This window comes from Etheostoma spectabile, chromosome 7 (genome assembly GCF_008692095.1).
Source record: "Etheostoma spectabile isolate EspeVRDwgs_2016 chromosome 7, UIUC_Espe_1.0, whole genome shotgun sequence".
Classification (NCBI taxonomy): Eukaryota; Metazoa; Chordata; class Actinopteri; order Perciformes; family Percidae; genus Etheostoma; species Etheostoma spectabile.
Window position 1 is genome coordinate 19,039,989 of NC_045739.1, and position 12,523 is coordinate 19,052,511.

The 12,523-nt window shown below is 41.1% G+C and overlaps 3 protein-coding genes across 13 annotated transcripts in view; 2 read left to right on the forward strand and 1 right to left on the reverse strand.

Annotated features, from left to right (window-relative positions):
- The window catches only part of prex1 (phosphatidylinositol-3,4,5-trisphosphate-dependent Rac exchange factor 1), an 86,293-nt gene extending 84,422 nt beyond the window's left edge, over positions 1-1,871 (forward strand). Inside the window, exon 40 of the mRNA XM_032520857.1 lies at positions 1-1,871. This exon is cut by the window's left edge and continues 239 nt beyond it. The gene's annotated coding sequence lies outside the window, so the exon portion shown is untranslated.
- e2f1 (E2F transcription factor 1) overlaps positions 1-12,523 on the reverse strand; it is a 408,003-nt gene that overhangs the window by 113,859 nt on the left and 281,621 nt on the right. The gene's annotated exons all lie outside the window — the stretch shown is intronic.
- The window catches only part of kcnq2a (potassium voltage-gated channel, KQT-like subfamily, member 2a), a 33,619-nt gene continuing 23,859 nt past the window's right edge, over positions 2,764-12,523 (forward strand). For 3 of the 11 annotated variants that reach the window (XM_032520836.1, XM_032520837.1, XM_032520839.1), the window contains exon 1: positions 2,788-3,376. In XM_032520836.1, the coding sequence (XP_032376727.1) occupies positions 3,078-3,376 (299 nt within the window). In that variant the 5' untranslated portion in view covers positions 2,788-3,077. Of the gene's footprint in view, positions 3,377-12,523 lie in introns of all 11 variants that reach the window. The other 8 variants (XR_004332713.1, XR_004332714.1, XM_032520840.1 and 5 more) reach the window with 6 other exon arrangements.

Sequence of the window (12,523 nt, forward strand, 5' to 3'; positions counted from 1 at the left end):
TGACAGTTACCAGGGAGCACCTGTATTGAGATGCAGCCTGAAGCTCAAGATCAGTCATGTACTGTTATACTGGGAAGCCACCCAGATAGAAGTATTATTGCTTTGGCTGTGTGTCTACACAGCTGGGATGAATGACTTAACAACTGGTGCAAACTATTCACAACGTAAGTGAAAGGGATGTCAGTTTGATGCCTCATACAGAAGACATCCACAGTGATCATGCTCCTAATTGAGCGCTTATTATTAACTGGATTAACCAAACTACCTATACCTGACCGTCATCCTAAATGCAGATGTTATCTGTTTTGCCTTGGACTGCAACTCCAGAGAGCTCTCTGTCGCTTTGTCTGTTTGGGCTGGTGTTCCCCAGGGCTTAATATTTGGAACCCAAGTAAAGTAGAATACTTGAAAACCTTGGTATTCATGTATGTTGGCTGGCTGAATAGATGCAGAAAGTCAAAGAATAGACAGAGGGATGGAAGTAGGGATTGAGGGACAGATGGAAAGACAGATGTTAGGTGGGGCTGCTCTTTCTTCAGCCATTTGCATGTGGTTACTGTGCAATTACTGTAGGTTTAGTGTGAGTACTGTATTAAGGCACTATATGAAGGATAGTTATTTATTGTGTCAGGAATGAGCATTTTTATCCCTCACTTATCATATATCAGGTATTAAAGAATAGCAATGCATTCCAGCCTACGTATTGAACAGTATTTAAAGGACCAATGGCATGCCATTTTTTTTTTAGAGTAACCGCTTGTGTATTTTATTTATATGTGTGGACTTTGATCACGTCAGGAAGTGTTACATTGATCTTCACGTAGAGCAAGGGACGGAAGATAAACAGAAGCTTTTTAATTAGAATCAGGACAAGGGAAGCTAAAGCAAACCATACAAGGCTGCTTGTCCAAAAGCAGCCAAGTCAACAGATTGTTAAATTATTAATATATTAATTCAAATGTACTAGTTGTATTGCATTCTGTTAACTAAGACACTTAGATTTTTAAATTTGTTTTTTACATTGTCTTGGAACTGTTGTATTTACTGTAGGTATTAAAAGGAGCACAATGATTGGTCCATTCAAGTTGCAGTGTTAGCGACTAGTACTGTAATCAGTTTGTGGATGACATAAACAAAGGGATCCTTTCAGGACTGAAACACAGTAACATTATTTTACTGAATATTTTAATTTTCAACTTGTACATACAAACTGTAACCATGTCAGAGAAAAAAAGATAGGATATGTCGGAGTAATGCTATAAATTAAATTGGATTATTTTTATGGAGATACTATAGTATATAAAACATTTGTAGTCATGACCTCACTGACAACTTGTTGTTTTTGACTGTTAAAAATGTCCGACGTGCATTTCATGAATCTGTCTCGACATGCTGCATTCATTAGCCGGGTCACTTAGTCCTTTTTATTTATTTAAAAGCAGCCTGGTTCCAAATGAGCATGTTGGAAGAGTCTCAACACACCCCTCTGTACTAGCATGGCCACTTTAAATTCACATCCCCCTTTTACATATGAAACTCAGCGGATATGTGCATTGTTATCATTTCCCTTATTCAATGTGCTCGTAATCTGAGCAGTGTACATTGTATATAAACTCAGATCTATACCATACTCTGGTTTTAGGCGCATTACCAGTTTTAATTAGCTAATGACTGCAGCATGTTGGTGTAGCTGGACAAACAAATATGTCGCTGATTACACATTTATTTACATTATTCTAATGTTTTTGTATATACTTTATTTGCAATTTTAATTTGCTTGAAAATAACTGTACAAAGGGCCTTTGTTGAATCTTTCTAAAAGTATTGTTGTAAATGCATCTTAACAAGCTAGTAAATAAAATGTTCAGAGTGTGATGATGTTTTTTTAATGAAGCATTAATGTTGTCAAGTGGTGACCCAACAGAGGATGTGATGTCCGCTCTAAAGATGCTAACACACAGTTAAAGTGGTTCCTCTCATGTCGGGACCAGTTTTATTACCATTTATCTTGTAATTGTGTCCTGTTTGTGTTGCCTTTGTGTTTTATGTAGTTTCATATGAAGGATTCGAAAGGAGATTAATACATCTCTTTGCCTGCACATACAGTTTTAGCAGGCTGTGACTAAGTGCTACTGGAAGAGGACCTCTGACTGAAGTAGTTTCTTTTTTCAGTCCACTTGGTCATCCTTTTGCTTTACGTCACAGTAAATAAGATCACTCCAAATGGATGTGTTTAATGGGGAAGTTGAATTTACGCATACTGCTATATATTACTTAGTCCTTATCTTTCACATCAGTTTGATGCTAATTAAAATACATGGTTCTGCTTTTCTATGCTCAGCAATGTGAGGGCTGAGATCTTCTATGTCTTTGTTTTATGTCTTACTTGATGTTGACAGATGCTATCAGATTTTGGCAAGTACTGCATGTGTTAATCTGCATGCTTAATCAGAGAATGCAAACCTTAAAAAAAGAGCTTGGCATAGTTCTTTAGGTGTCCATTACACTGACTGAAAAAGCTGCACATCAATATTGCATGGACATGCATTATCTTCTGTGCAGCTCTTCTCTGGGGCTGGCCTTAAGTAGAGAAGATGGAAGGTTATTTCGGGGTTTTGGAGACCAGACACGTCCCTTTTTCCAAAAACACACTAATGATCTTCTCCAATAACTTGTAATTGTTTTGATATAATCTGACAAACCAGTTCAAATGCTGGTGCATTAGAAGAAGGCTGGTTGTATGTTCAGTTAAACTTTGCAGTGTTAGTACTTTGTGGGTCATTAAATGATTGCAGATCTCTTGCTGAAATGCTGATGGCCAACGTGATAAGACTATGGACTAAAAATCATGTGCATTTCCCTTCTTGCTGTGTCTGTCGGATGACCGGAAGGGGCTAATGGAAAAGCGTACACTGTGCAGTTTCGCATGATTATTGCAATTGGTTTTCTAGGGGGACCGACCCCGACTGCATTCACCACCACCAGCACCACCACCAGCACACACCCCTCAGCACCGGTGATGCATCCCCGCGGCAAGGGCACGGACAACTCCTCGTTAGAGTCGTCTCGACTTTAGAATGGTGCAGAAATCTCTCAACGGCGGGGTTTACCCAACTCAAGCCGGAGAGAAGAAGCACAAAGTCGGCTTTGTTGGATTGGACCCCGGTGCTCCTGAATCCAACAGGGATGGAGCGCTGCTCATTGCGGGTTCGGAAAGCACCAAGCGGAACAGCATCCTGTGCAGACCGAGGTCCAGCATCTCCGCCGGGAGACCCAGACCGTCGAAGAAAAATGCCAGCTATCGGAAACTACAGAATTTTCTCTATAACGCGCTGGAAAGACCGCGGGGATGGGCGTTCATCTACCACGCTTATGTGTAAGTGACGTTCGGGCTACAACCAAGCATGTTGGATTTTGTCATCGTGGCCTTTTACTATAGGGTGTACCGCTGTTACCGTGTAACGATTTCGGAGGAGCTGTCATGGAGTTTTGCGGGTTTTGTGACTCGTTTTGCATGTATGATGTTCAGATAGCGCATTAAAGGGTTAAGCTTTATGCTGCCAAGCTGCTTTGGCCCGGTTATAGGAGGGGTATCGCTTCACCTGCAGAACTCGTGCTTTAACTCTTGATGCTGCCTTTTGCAACTCATGCTTGTGTCACATTGACTGATGGAATTATGCTGATTCAGGACATGCCTACAGTCTATGTACGGCATGTGCTCACATCTTGCACAATATTTCTTTTCATTGATTAGACTTCTCATGTGTTGCGGCAAGCAGCAGTCGGTTTCAGCACCGCGGTCCGTGGACAGCTCCGCGCCGCGTCAGTTCTTTCACTAATTAACGATGCAGTCCAGCTCTGCACAGTGATGTGGACTGTACATGCTGTGTGCAGTCAGATCCAACAGTCTGTGAGTTTCTTGTAGTCAGAACCAGTGTAGTTGGAACAGGATGCTCCGCCTTTGTGTGTGAGGTTTGGGTTGAAGACAAACATTGTCTACAACCAATGACGGCTACATTCTTTTAAGATTATTTTTTGGGCATTTTTCGGCCTTTATTTGACAGGACAGCTTAAGTTGTGAAGGGGGAGAGAGGGGGAGTGACATGCAGCAAAGGGCCGCAGGCCGGATTCGAACCCGGGCCGGCTGCGTCGAGGAGTAAACCTCTATACATGGGCATCCGCACAGACCACTGCGCTATCTGGATGCCCACGGCTACATTTTTTGAGGATACATATTCCGCAATTTTTACACTTTCAAGAGGTACTGCATCAACCTGAAGCACTTTCATTAAATTGGTTGGGCTAAGAGACTGACAATAGAGAATGGTCAGAATCGGTGCAGCAGAGGCATTTCCCATAATTCAACCTATGACAGCCCTATAGCAATGTCTGACATGCAGACTTTCTGTTAAAAACGTGTTGTCATCACTGTCTTACTTTTGTTTTCTCAGAGTCACAAAAGACATTATTTAACTGTTTGCAAGAGCAGCGTAGTACTCCCAATTACTAGTAAACTGACCTTTATGTGTAAAATCAATGGACTTTTTTTTACCACCATGTAACTTACATGCTATTAAGGTGTGAGGTTTAGCCTACACATGACAGCTCAATTCTCCAAATGAAAGGGTGGCTGTTGTTAGTAGTTGCCATGCCTGGATCCTTCCTATTCTCTGATAACGTATGCTTGGTAGAGAGGAGTTGACTGCCACGGCTTAAGAAAATTTACTGTGCCCAGCATATCGACACTCCAGAGACGGCTGGTCGCCCAAAAAGTAAGACTTTAATGTGAAAACACACACACACACACACACCACAAACACACACACACACACACACACACACACACACACACACACACACACACACACACACACCCCTCTGGGAACTTTAAAATATTAACTGAATACTAAAACAGCTAGCTAAAAAGCCTTCTTTACCATTTGTGTGGCTTTGCTTTAGTCTTCATGGACTAATGTTGCTCTTAGGAGGAGACTTCATGGGTGAATCTGGTACAGGCAGCAGGGATGTTTTGTGTATGATAATACTGCCTTAAGATGCAAATAACCTAAGCAACCTAGTTAGAGCAGGGTCGGTAGCATTTGTACTGCCTTAAATCTGAATCCTGTGGATCGCATGTTGTAAGTTAGTGTACAACTCTAAATCTGATTGGAGAAAGGGGATACACCTACAGTTACAGCAAATTCATACATTTACACTAGGTCATCCAGCCTGCAGGAAGATCTGCGTAGAGTAACTATGACTCTGCTTCTTTGCCATTTGTCTGTTCTATACATTATTCATAGTCACCACATTTCATTTAATCTCCCAACTCTTTTTACTTCCAGCCAGCTAATTTATAAAACTATCGTTCAATTCAATTTTATTTATAGTATCAATTCATTACAAGCGTTATCTCGAGACACTTTACTAACAGAGTAAGTCTAGACCACACTCCATAATTTACAAAGACCCAACAGTTCTAGTAGTTTCCTCCAGAGCAAGGAACAGTGCGACAATGGTGAGAAACCTTTTAGGAAGAAACCTCGGACAGACCCAAGCTCTTGGTAGGCGGTGTCTGACGGGGTGGTCGGGGTTGAAATGAAGATTTGCAATAACAGTCACAATAAAGGATAATGGAACAGTCCATCCATCCATCCATCCATCTTCACCCGCTTATCCGGTATCGGGTCGCGGGGGCAGCAGCTCCAGTAGGGTACCCCTAACTTCCCTTTCCCGAGCCACATGGAACAGTGACTAAAAAAAAACAAAAAGTAGTTTGTGGTAATTCATGGCATGGCAGGGTATTGTGACATGACACAGCCGGGTGTAGCAGGGCATAGCAGAGCACTATCGTATGTAACAGGGCATAAAAGGGCGAGTAGCAGGACCACAACGACAGCTGCAACCATGATTTTGCAGCCTCCCTGATCCAAGGAAACATGCTTGGGGAAAACAAACATAAGGACTCTAGGGAATGACCCCCCCCCCCCCCCCCCCCCCCCACCCAGAGCTAGGTTAGTAGCAGGCATTTCTGGGACATGGATGCACATAAATGGAAAGATGAAGGAGAGAGGAGCTCAGTGTGTCAAAGGAAGTCCCCCGGCAGTCTAAAACTATTACAGTATAACTAAGAGAGACAGGGTATTGAGAGGAGGCTTGTTGGGCTGCACTGTCCTCCCTCTCTCTAGTTTTTTTATATCATTGATTATATCGTAAATTAATCTGACGGCCTTGAAGAGAAGCAGAGAAGAGAAGGGGTACTGTGTCTACAGCTATACACCCTTCCCCCGCCGATTTAGACAGAACTCTGAGACTCCTCACTCCCCAACTATAAGCTTTAGACTTAGACTTGGACTTAGACTTAGACAAGAGATACTTAGACTTCTCTTTGTTGATTCTTTTGGGATGACTCCCGCAAGGAAATTGAAATTTCCAGCATTCATTTTAGCAAGAAAATAAAAATGACAGTGTAAAGATAAAAATAGCAGTTATAATAATAACAATAAGAACATTCAGCAATAAAAAGACATAAAAAGACATTAAGACATTTGTCAAAGAGGAGAGTTTTAAGTTTACTCTTAAATGTGATGATGGTGTCTGCCCCCCCCGAACCCAGACCGGAAGCTAATTCCAAATTAGAGGAGCCTGATAGCTGAAGGCCCTGGCTCCCATTCTACTTTTAGAGACTCGAGGAACCACAAGTGACTCTGAATTCTGGGAGTGTAGTGCTTCAGTGGGACAATAAGGCACTCAGAACTGAAAAGGTGATGAATCTTGTTATAATTTTATCATTAAAGAAGCTCATCATGTGCTGACTTTGGTCAAATCTTTCCCCCTCCTCTTTCATTGTTCTACATATCTCTGCTTCAAAAGACATTGCTTGGCAAACAAAATGACATTGCTGACTTGAGATGACAAAGAGCATTGCAAAATGTGCTCGTTCTCAGAGAACAGCTATTTCTTTTTAAAGGTGTTCTCCTGAAATGTTAGGCAGGTGTTTTGCTCCTCAGTCTTGTTTGCAATGCATGGGTGAAAGATCAATATGTGGAACATGAGTGCCTATATCTACTGTGTTCTTTGTCTTGCTGCCTCTCTTTCTTCTTCTATCTATCTAGCTGTCGGAAACCAAGGCCACCGTTCCCCTTATGTTCTGTCACTGGTCCAACATCAGTTAAATAGAGAGACACAGTGGTCCACAGTCAAGGATATCCCTGTGAATCAAATTTTTTAAGTGTCGTCTAATATGCAGCATGCTGTAAATGGATTTAAACATTTTGGATTCTTATTAGTGAAAGGGAAAACTGCGAAATACCTTTTACACCAAAGGCTTCTTTGAACATCCTGCTGTCAGGACAGTTATAGTGTGTCTCTTTGTTCACATAAATTCTGTAAGGAGGGACAATTTGGCAGTTTGCAAAAAAGACTTTTAATTTGTCCAGTTCTTGTCTCTAGCTACAGGTCGACACCCTATACAAATCTATCCAAGCAACGGTATGCTCCTGCACTGATACTAAGATCAGAGCCCTGATAGCTTCACTGATTTGGCTTCAATAGGAGCCTCATTACCGTGTGTCCTCTTGCAGGAAGCACCAGCTGTGTGAGAAAATGGAAAGGCCTCTGCAGCTGTTATATGACAAAATGTGTCAGTTCTGCACCAAAGTGGAACAAAGAAAACTGAAAAAGACAGCAAAGAGAGGAGGGCAAACAAAGAGTTTAGAAAGTGATCAATCAGTGAAAGCAAAATCAATGCTCCGTTAAACTTTCTTATAGTGATTCAGAGAGACAGATTGAGGACATGTTCCAGTTATTTGCTATTCTGCTGAGCTGACCAGCTAAAGACAAACTGGTGAAGAATTAGGGCGAGGACAGTAGCAGACAGATGCTCGCTGCCAAGCCGCTGAGATGTGATAGATTGGTCTGTTTTGGGAAAAAGGATGTCTGATGAGAAGTGAAGGTAGAAGACTAACATTTGAATTGAGTACTGTAGTTAGGTTATTGCTAAGAATAAATTGTGTTCCCATTGCTATATTGATGAAAAGCCCTCGAAAGCTGTAAGAATATTTTAATGTACCCTTGCTCAATTCTACACACTAAGGGCTTTTGCAGCCACAACCTTACTTGGTCTGGTCATGACCAGTTAACGTATGGTGGTTTGTGTCAGCAAACTTGAGTTAAAGTCCTCTAATGTATCCAATGAGATTTCCATGTGTTTATCAAGCAGGTTGAGATGCTATATAAATACTGTTAAAGTATCAAAACTTTATATAGTTATGAAGTGCAACTACAGTGCCGTTGTAGTCATTACCAGTCTGCAATGACAGTGCAGAGACCCATTATTATAAATTCCACTTGCTTTCTCTGCCTAGCATTCAAACGCTAGTGTTGTCCAGGCGTCCATGCTTGTGTGCGGCACCAGAACCTGTGTTGTCAAGGTCCTATCCCCTGACCAATAGGCTATCTTGCCTTGAACTATTGCCTTGAACTATTGAGGTCAATTCTTAACCTCAACCAATCGGTCTGCTACGCAGGGCATGTTTTTCCAAGAAAGCAGTGAGATTCATAATAAAGCTGCAGATACTCTGAGCAGCCAGCTGTTTTAAACAGAAAGGCTCTGATGAACCCCATGCACTTTAACTGTGATATTTCCCTCGGGGGTTGGAGGAGACTGAAAGAATTATGACCTCGACCTACACTGTACAAGTTTGCCTGTAAAAGGTGATAATTTGAGAGCCTGTTTCAGATGCCCCAAGTGGCCAAAAAGATCAGTCATCGCAGGTTTAAAAATAACCTAAATTTACTTCTAAAGTATTGCCTAGCATGTAGCATGGCCAACCTCCGATGTAGAATAAAAACATATATATATACACATTTCAATTTTGCTTTAGTTTTGAATTGAATTATATTTCTGTAATTTTACCACTGCCACCTTTGTCTACTTGGTATATTTAACATTCAGTGGGATCCATCCTGTAAAAAAAAGAACCCTCGTCTGCTTTATCTCTTTTTTCACCCTTGAAAGGGTTCCCTGGTGCATGCATGTACACAACATGAGTGCCCCAAAGAGTCATCACCACCTTCAAACCTCCCCTGAGGACCCCACACAGTGGACACCGCAGTGCTAGCACATGGCACTTTTTGCTTAGTAAAACTCCCTCCTTCCTTGTTATTTGCTGTCCTCTGGTCCGTCGCAGTCTAAATTTAGCGTGAAAAGTATGTCTGGGTAGCCAATGCTGTGCTGAGCGGGGCAAATCAATGTTTCTTTATCTGCAGCTCAGGAGGAAATGCAGGTTTTTCTGCTCCCAACAACAGCCCCCTCAACTTGATTGATCAATAGTCACGTTTCTACGGATGTCATCGGGAACTTTCTGGAAACAAGTGGATGTGTGTGTGTGTGTGTGTGTGTGTGTGTGTTTCTGAACCGTGGCTGTTTGTCATCTGCAAGAGTGAATGTGACGAGCTCTATGTACTGTGTGTGTGTGTGTGTGTGCGCGTGCATGTGGTATCAGAATGTTACATTATCAGTAGTTGAAACATCCATCTATCTACAATATATGTATCTATCTCTATTAATATGTCAATAGAATGAAAACAATTTAGTAACAGTAATATCAGAACAAATCTCAAAACTTAACAGTGTCAGTTGATTTTAGGTCCCTGGGTTTAAGATATTGATTTAAAATGTTGCACAATTAATGAAAGAAATAGTTCAACATTTTGGATATGTCCCCCCCCCCCCTTTGCTTTCTTACAGACAATTAGAGGATAATATTGATATTACTTCCATACCTGTGCAGTACTGTAAGCACAGAGTGAATTTTTCCCAAAATGTTGAACTATTTCTTTAATTTAAAATCGACACATGAGCGAAATTGCACATTTTGCATCAGACATGTTGCAGTCAGACTGTAAACGACAACTTGACATGCTCTTGTTTTGACATGTTTATTGTCCTCATTGTACTGTCCTGACCAGACCTCATGCATATTTGACCACGTGTCTCATCAAGACTTTCTCAGAACCACGAGCTGCTTTGTGTATCCAGAGCCAGAAGGATGGAGCATAAATGGATCTGTTGCAGCTTGACTTTGCTGATGGTAAAGAGGAGCATAGCTTCAGGAGCTAATTGTTTGACTGCTAAAGGAGGCAGCTTCTGCCCCCTCTTCTTTATCAGCAAGTGTCCTCCTCACTAGTAAGTACTGATGAGCTTGGCTAGGTCGGGTCAGGAAATTTGCACAAACAGATGTCCACTTAGACTTGCAGTGAGCCAGCTTCTTTGTACACGTTTCATTTCAGTAGTTAGGGACTACATAGAGCTTATTACTGGAAGAAAAATCTGTGTAAACATGAACAGTAGAACAGATTTTGAGCAGTCTCATAGTGCATCTTTTGGATTTTCAAGTTACAGCAAACTGACTAGAAGTGATATCAACACCTTGAAACAGTATCAGTATGTTTAATGTGGACTTGTAAAAGAAGTCCTCATTATGGATGTGTTTACAGAAGCCTATAAATAAAGAAATGTGCTTCAAATGGCAAAAAGACAAGTCAATGTGACAAGTCAAAGTGCTGTAAATGACAAGATGTGAAGACTCCTTGGCTGGCTGACCTACATGAGCCACAAGGATACAGTTGAAAACACAGAAACACCAGACATCTCAGGGTTGTCACAATCACATGTTTTTATGCACTTGGAAAAAGCAGGTGCCTAAATAGGAAGCATTGGATTCACTTTTGTGTTCAAAATCTGCTCAAAGCTTATTTTAGTGGATCTGTAATTAAAATGTAACACAATGACAAAGTGTGCACACGTCATTTGCACCTTTGCTTTTGCAGGAGGATGCGATGAAGGTGATAATTATGGCATCAAATGTGTGCTAAAAAGGAGCAAAGAATTTGTGACTTCGCCATTCCTGGTAGATGATAAATGACAACCTTTCAGGTTTTTTTTTACGCGCACCTAATGTAAGAATACGCATATAGACTAATCCTACTAGCAGCAACACTATCTTTGAATAGACTACGGTAAATACAGTATTTATCTATAACCCCCAACCTCATGTACTTACCCTATTTTATGTATGATTTATTTATGGAAATGAATACGAGTACATGTACAGGAGGTCACACAGAAGCAAAGTGAGAGGATTACAGTATTCAGTTAACAAAGCACACACACAAGCCAGCCCCCCCCCCCTTACCCAAATCTAACAACCGACTAAGGCAAACTTATACAGAGACCAAAAAAACAACAACAACAGAACAGCTCAATTAGATAAGGCCGTTTGCTTACAAGGGGCAAATAATGTTGTAGAAACACATGCCCATGCTCACCCGCATACATGGACTGATTCATTCTTGTGTACGATGTCTAGATGTAGAAAGGATATGACCCGACCAAAAATATATAATGCACAAGGCAATCATACGTTGCAGAACATGTATTTATTACGCACGTAACACATATTTATTAAGTAACAATTGTTATTGTGCCAAGGCTAGTACAGTGAGAAATTGAGAAAAAATGATAATAGAACAACAAAAGGGCAAAACAAGTCAAATGTGCACATTTTACTAGATACCGAAACAGCAAATGAGAATGTAGTTTGGGGCAATAGTTTGGAAACCCACAGACAAGTAGTTTAGTCTTATTTTAATAAAATGTATTTGCTCTCTCTTTCTTTGATTCATTATTATTACAGTGACCTTTCATACACTCAGGTTTAAAGTACGTTTGTGCTATTACTTTTGATTGTTCACGAGGAACTTCTAAAAATATTCCTTTTTTAGTGACACAATTATTTCCTGCAGTGAAACATCCACCAGGCAGGCACCTAAGGACATACCATATGGCTGTTCCCATGGGAAAAGAATCCTACCACTTTCTTAAACCGACCTCCAAATGTAATTTATTTAACTTCAACCATGGGCTGCAGTGCTGGCAAACTGTTAAAGAATAGCTTGTGAAGGGCAACAAGATCGCTCAGTTTGTAGAGCATATACAGATGTTTACATATACAGATGTAAAAACAAAACTCCAGTGCTGGTTTCATGGTATCAGAATTTTGGATAGTCATCATGGAAACGTTAATCGGTCATGTGACAAGGGCTGTCAAGATTAGCAGAACGGGCAGCCAAGTGACAGTGCTCTGATCCAACGAAAATCACAATTGTCAGGTTGACAGTGCTCTTGCCCAATGAATCGGGGGGGCGGGGGGGACCACCCCGTGCCTCCCTTCTAGCCCGCCCCTCAACCTGTCGGAAAAGGACTGCAAAATTGAGTGACCTTGAATAGAAGAAACCTAAACCTTGCTATGAGTAATACAGTGTTGTTAGTTCAATCTGACACAATCTATACTCACTGCAATTCCAATATACCAGACAGGCCATTCAACAGTTTACATACATTTAAAAATCCAAACTGTACAGAAAGCTGCAGAATGTAATAGAAGCTTTCTCAGTGCAAGAAGAGCTCACTTTTACCAAGCAAGTATTGACTGCTGTAGCCATCAATGATGTATGAGAT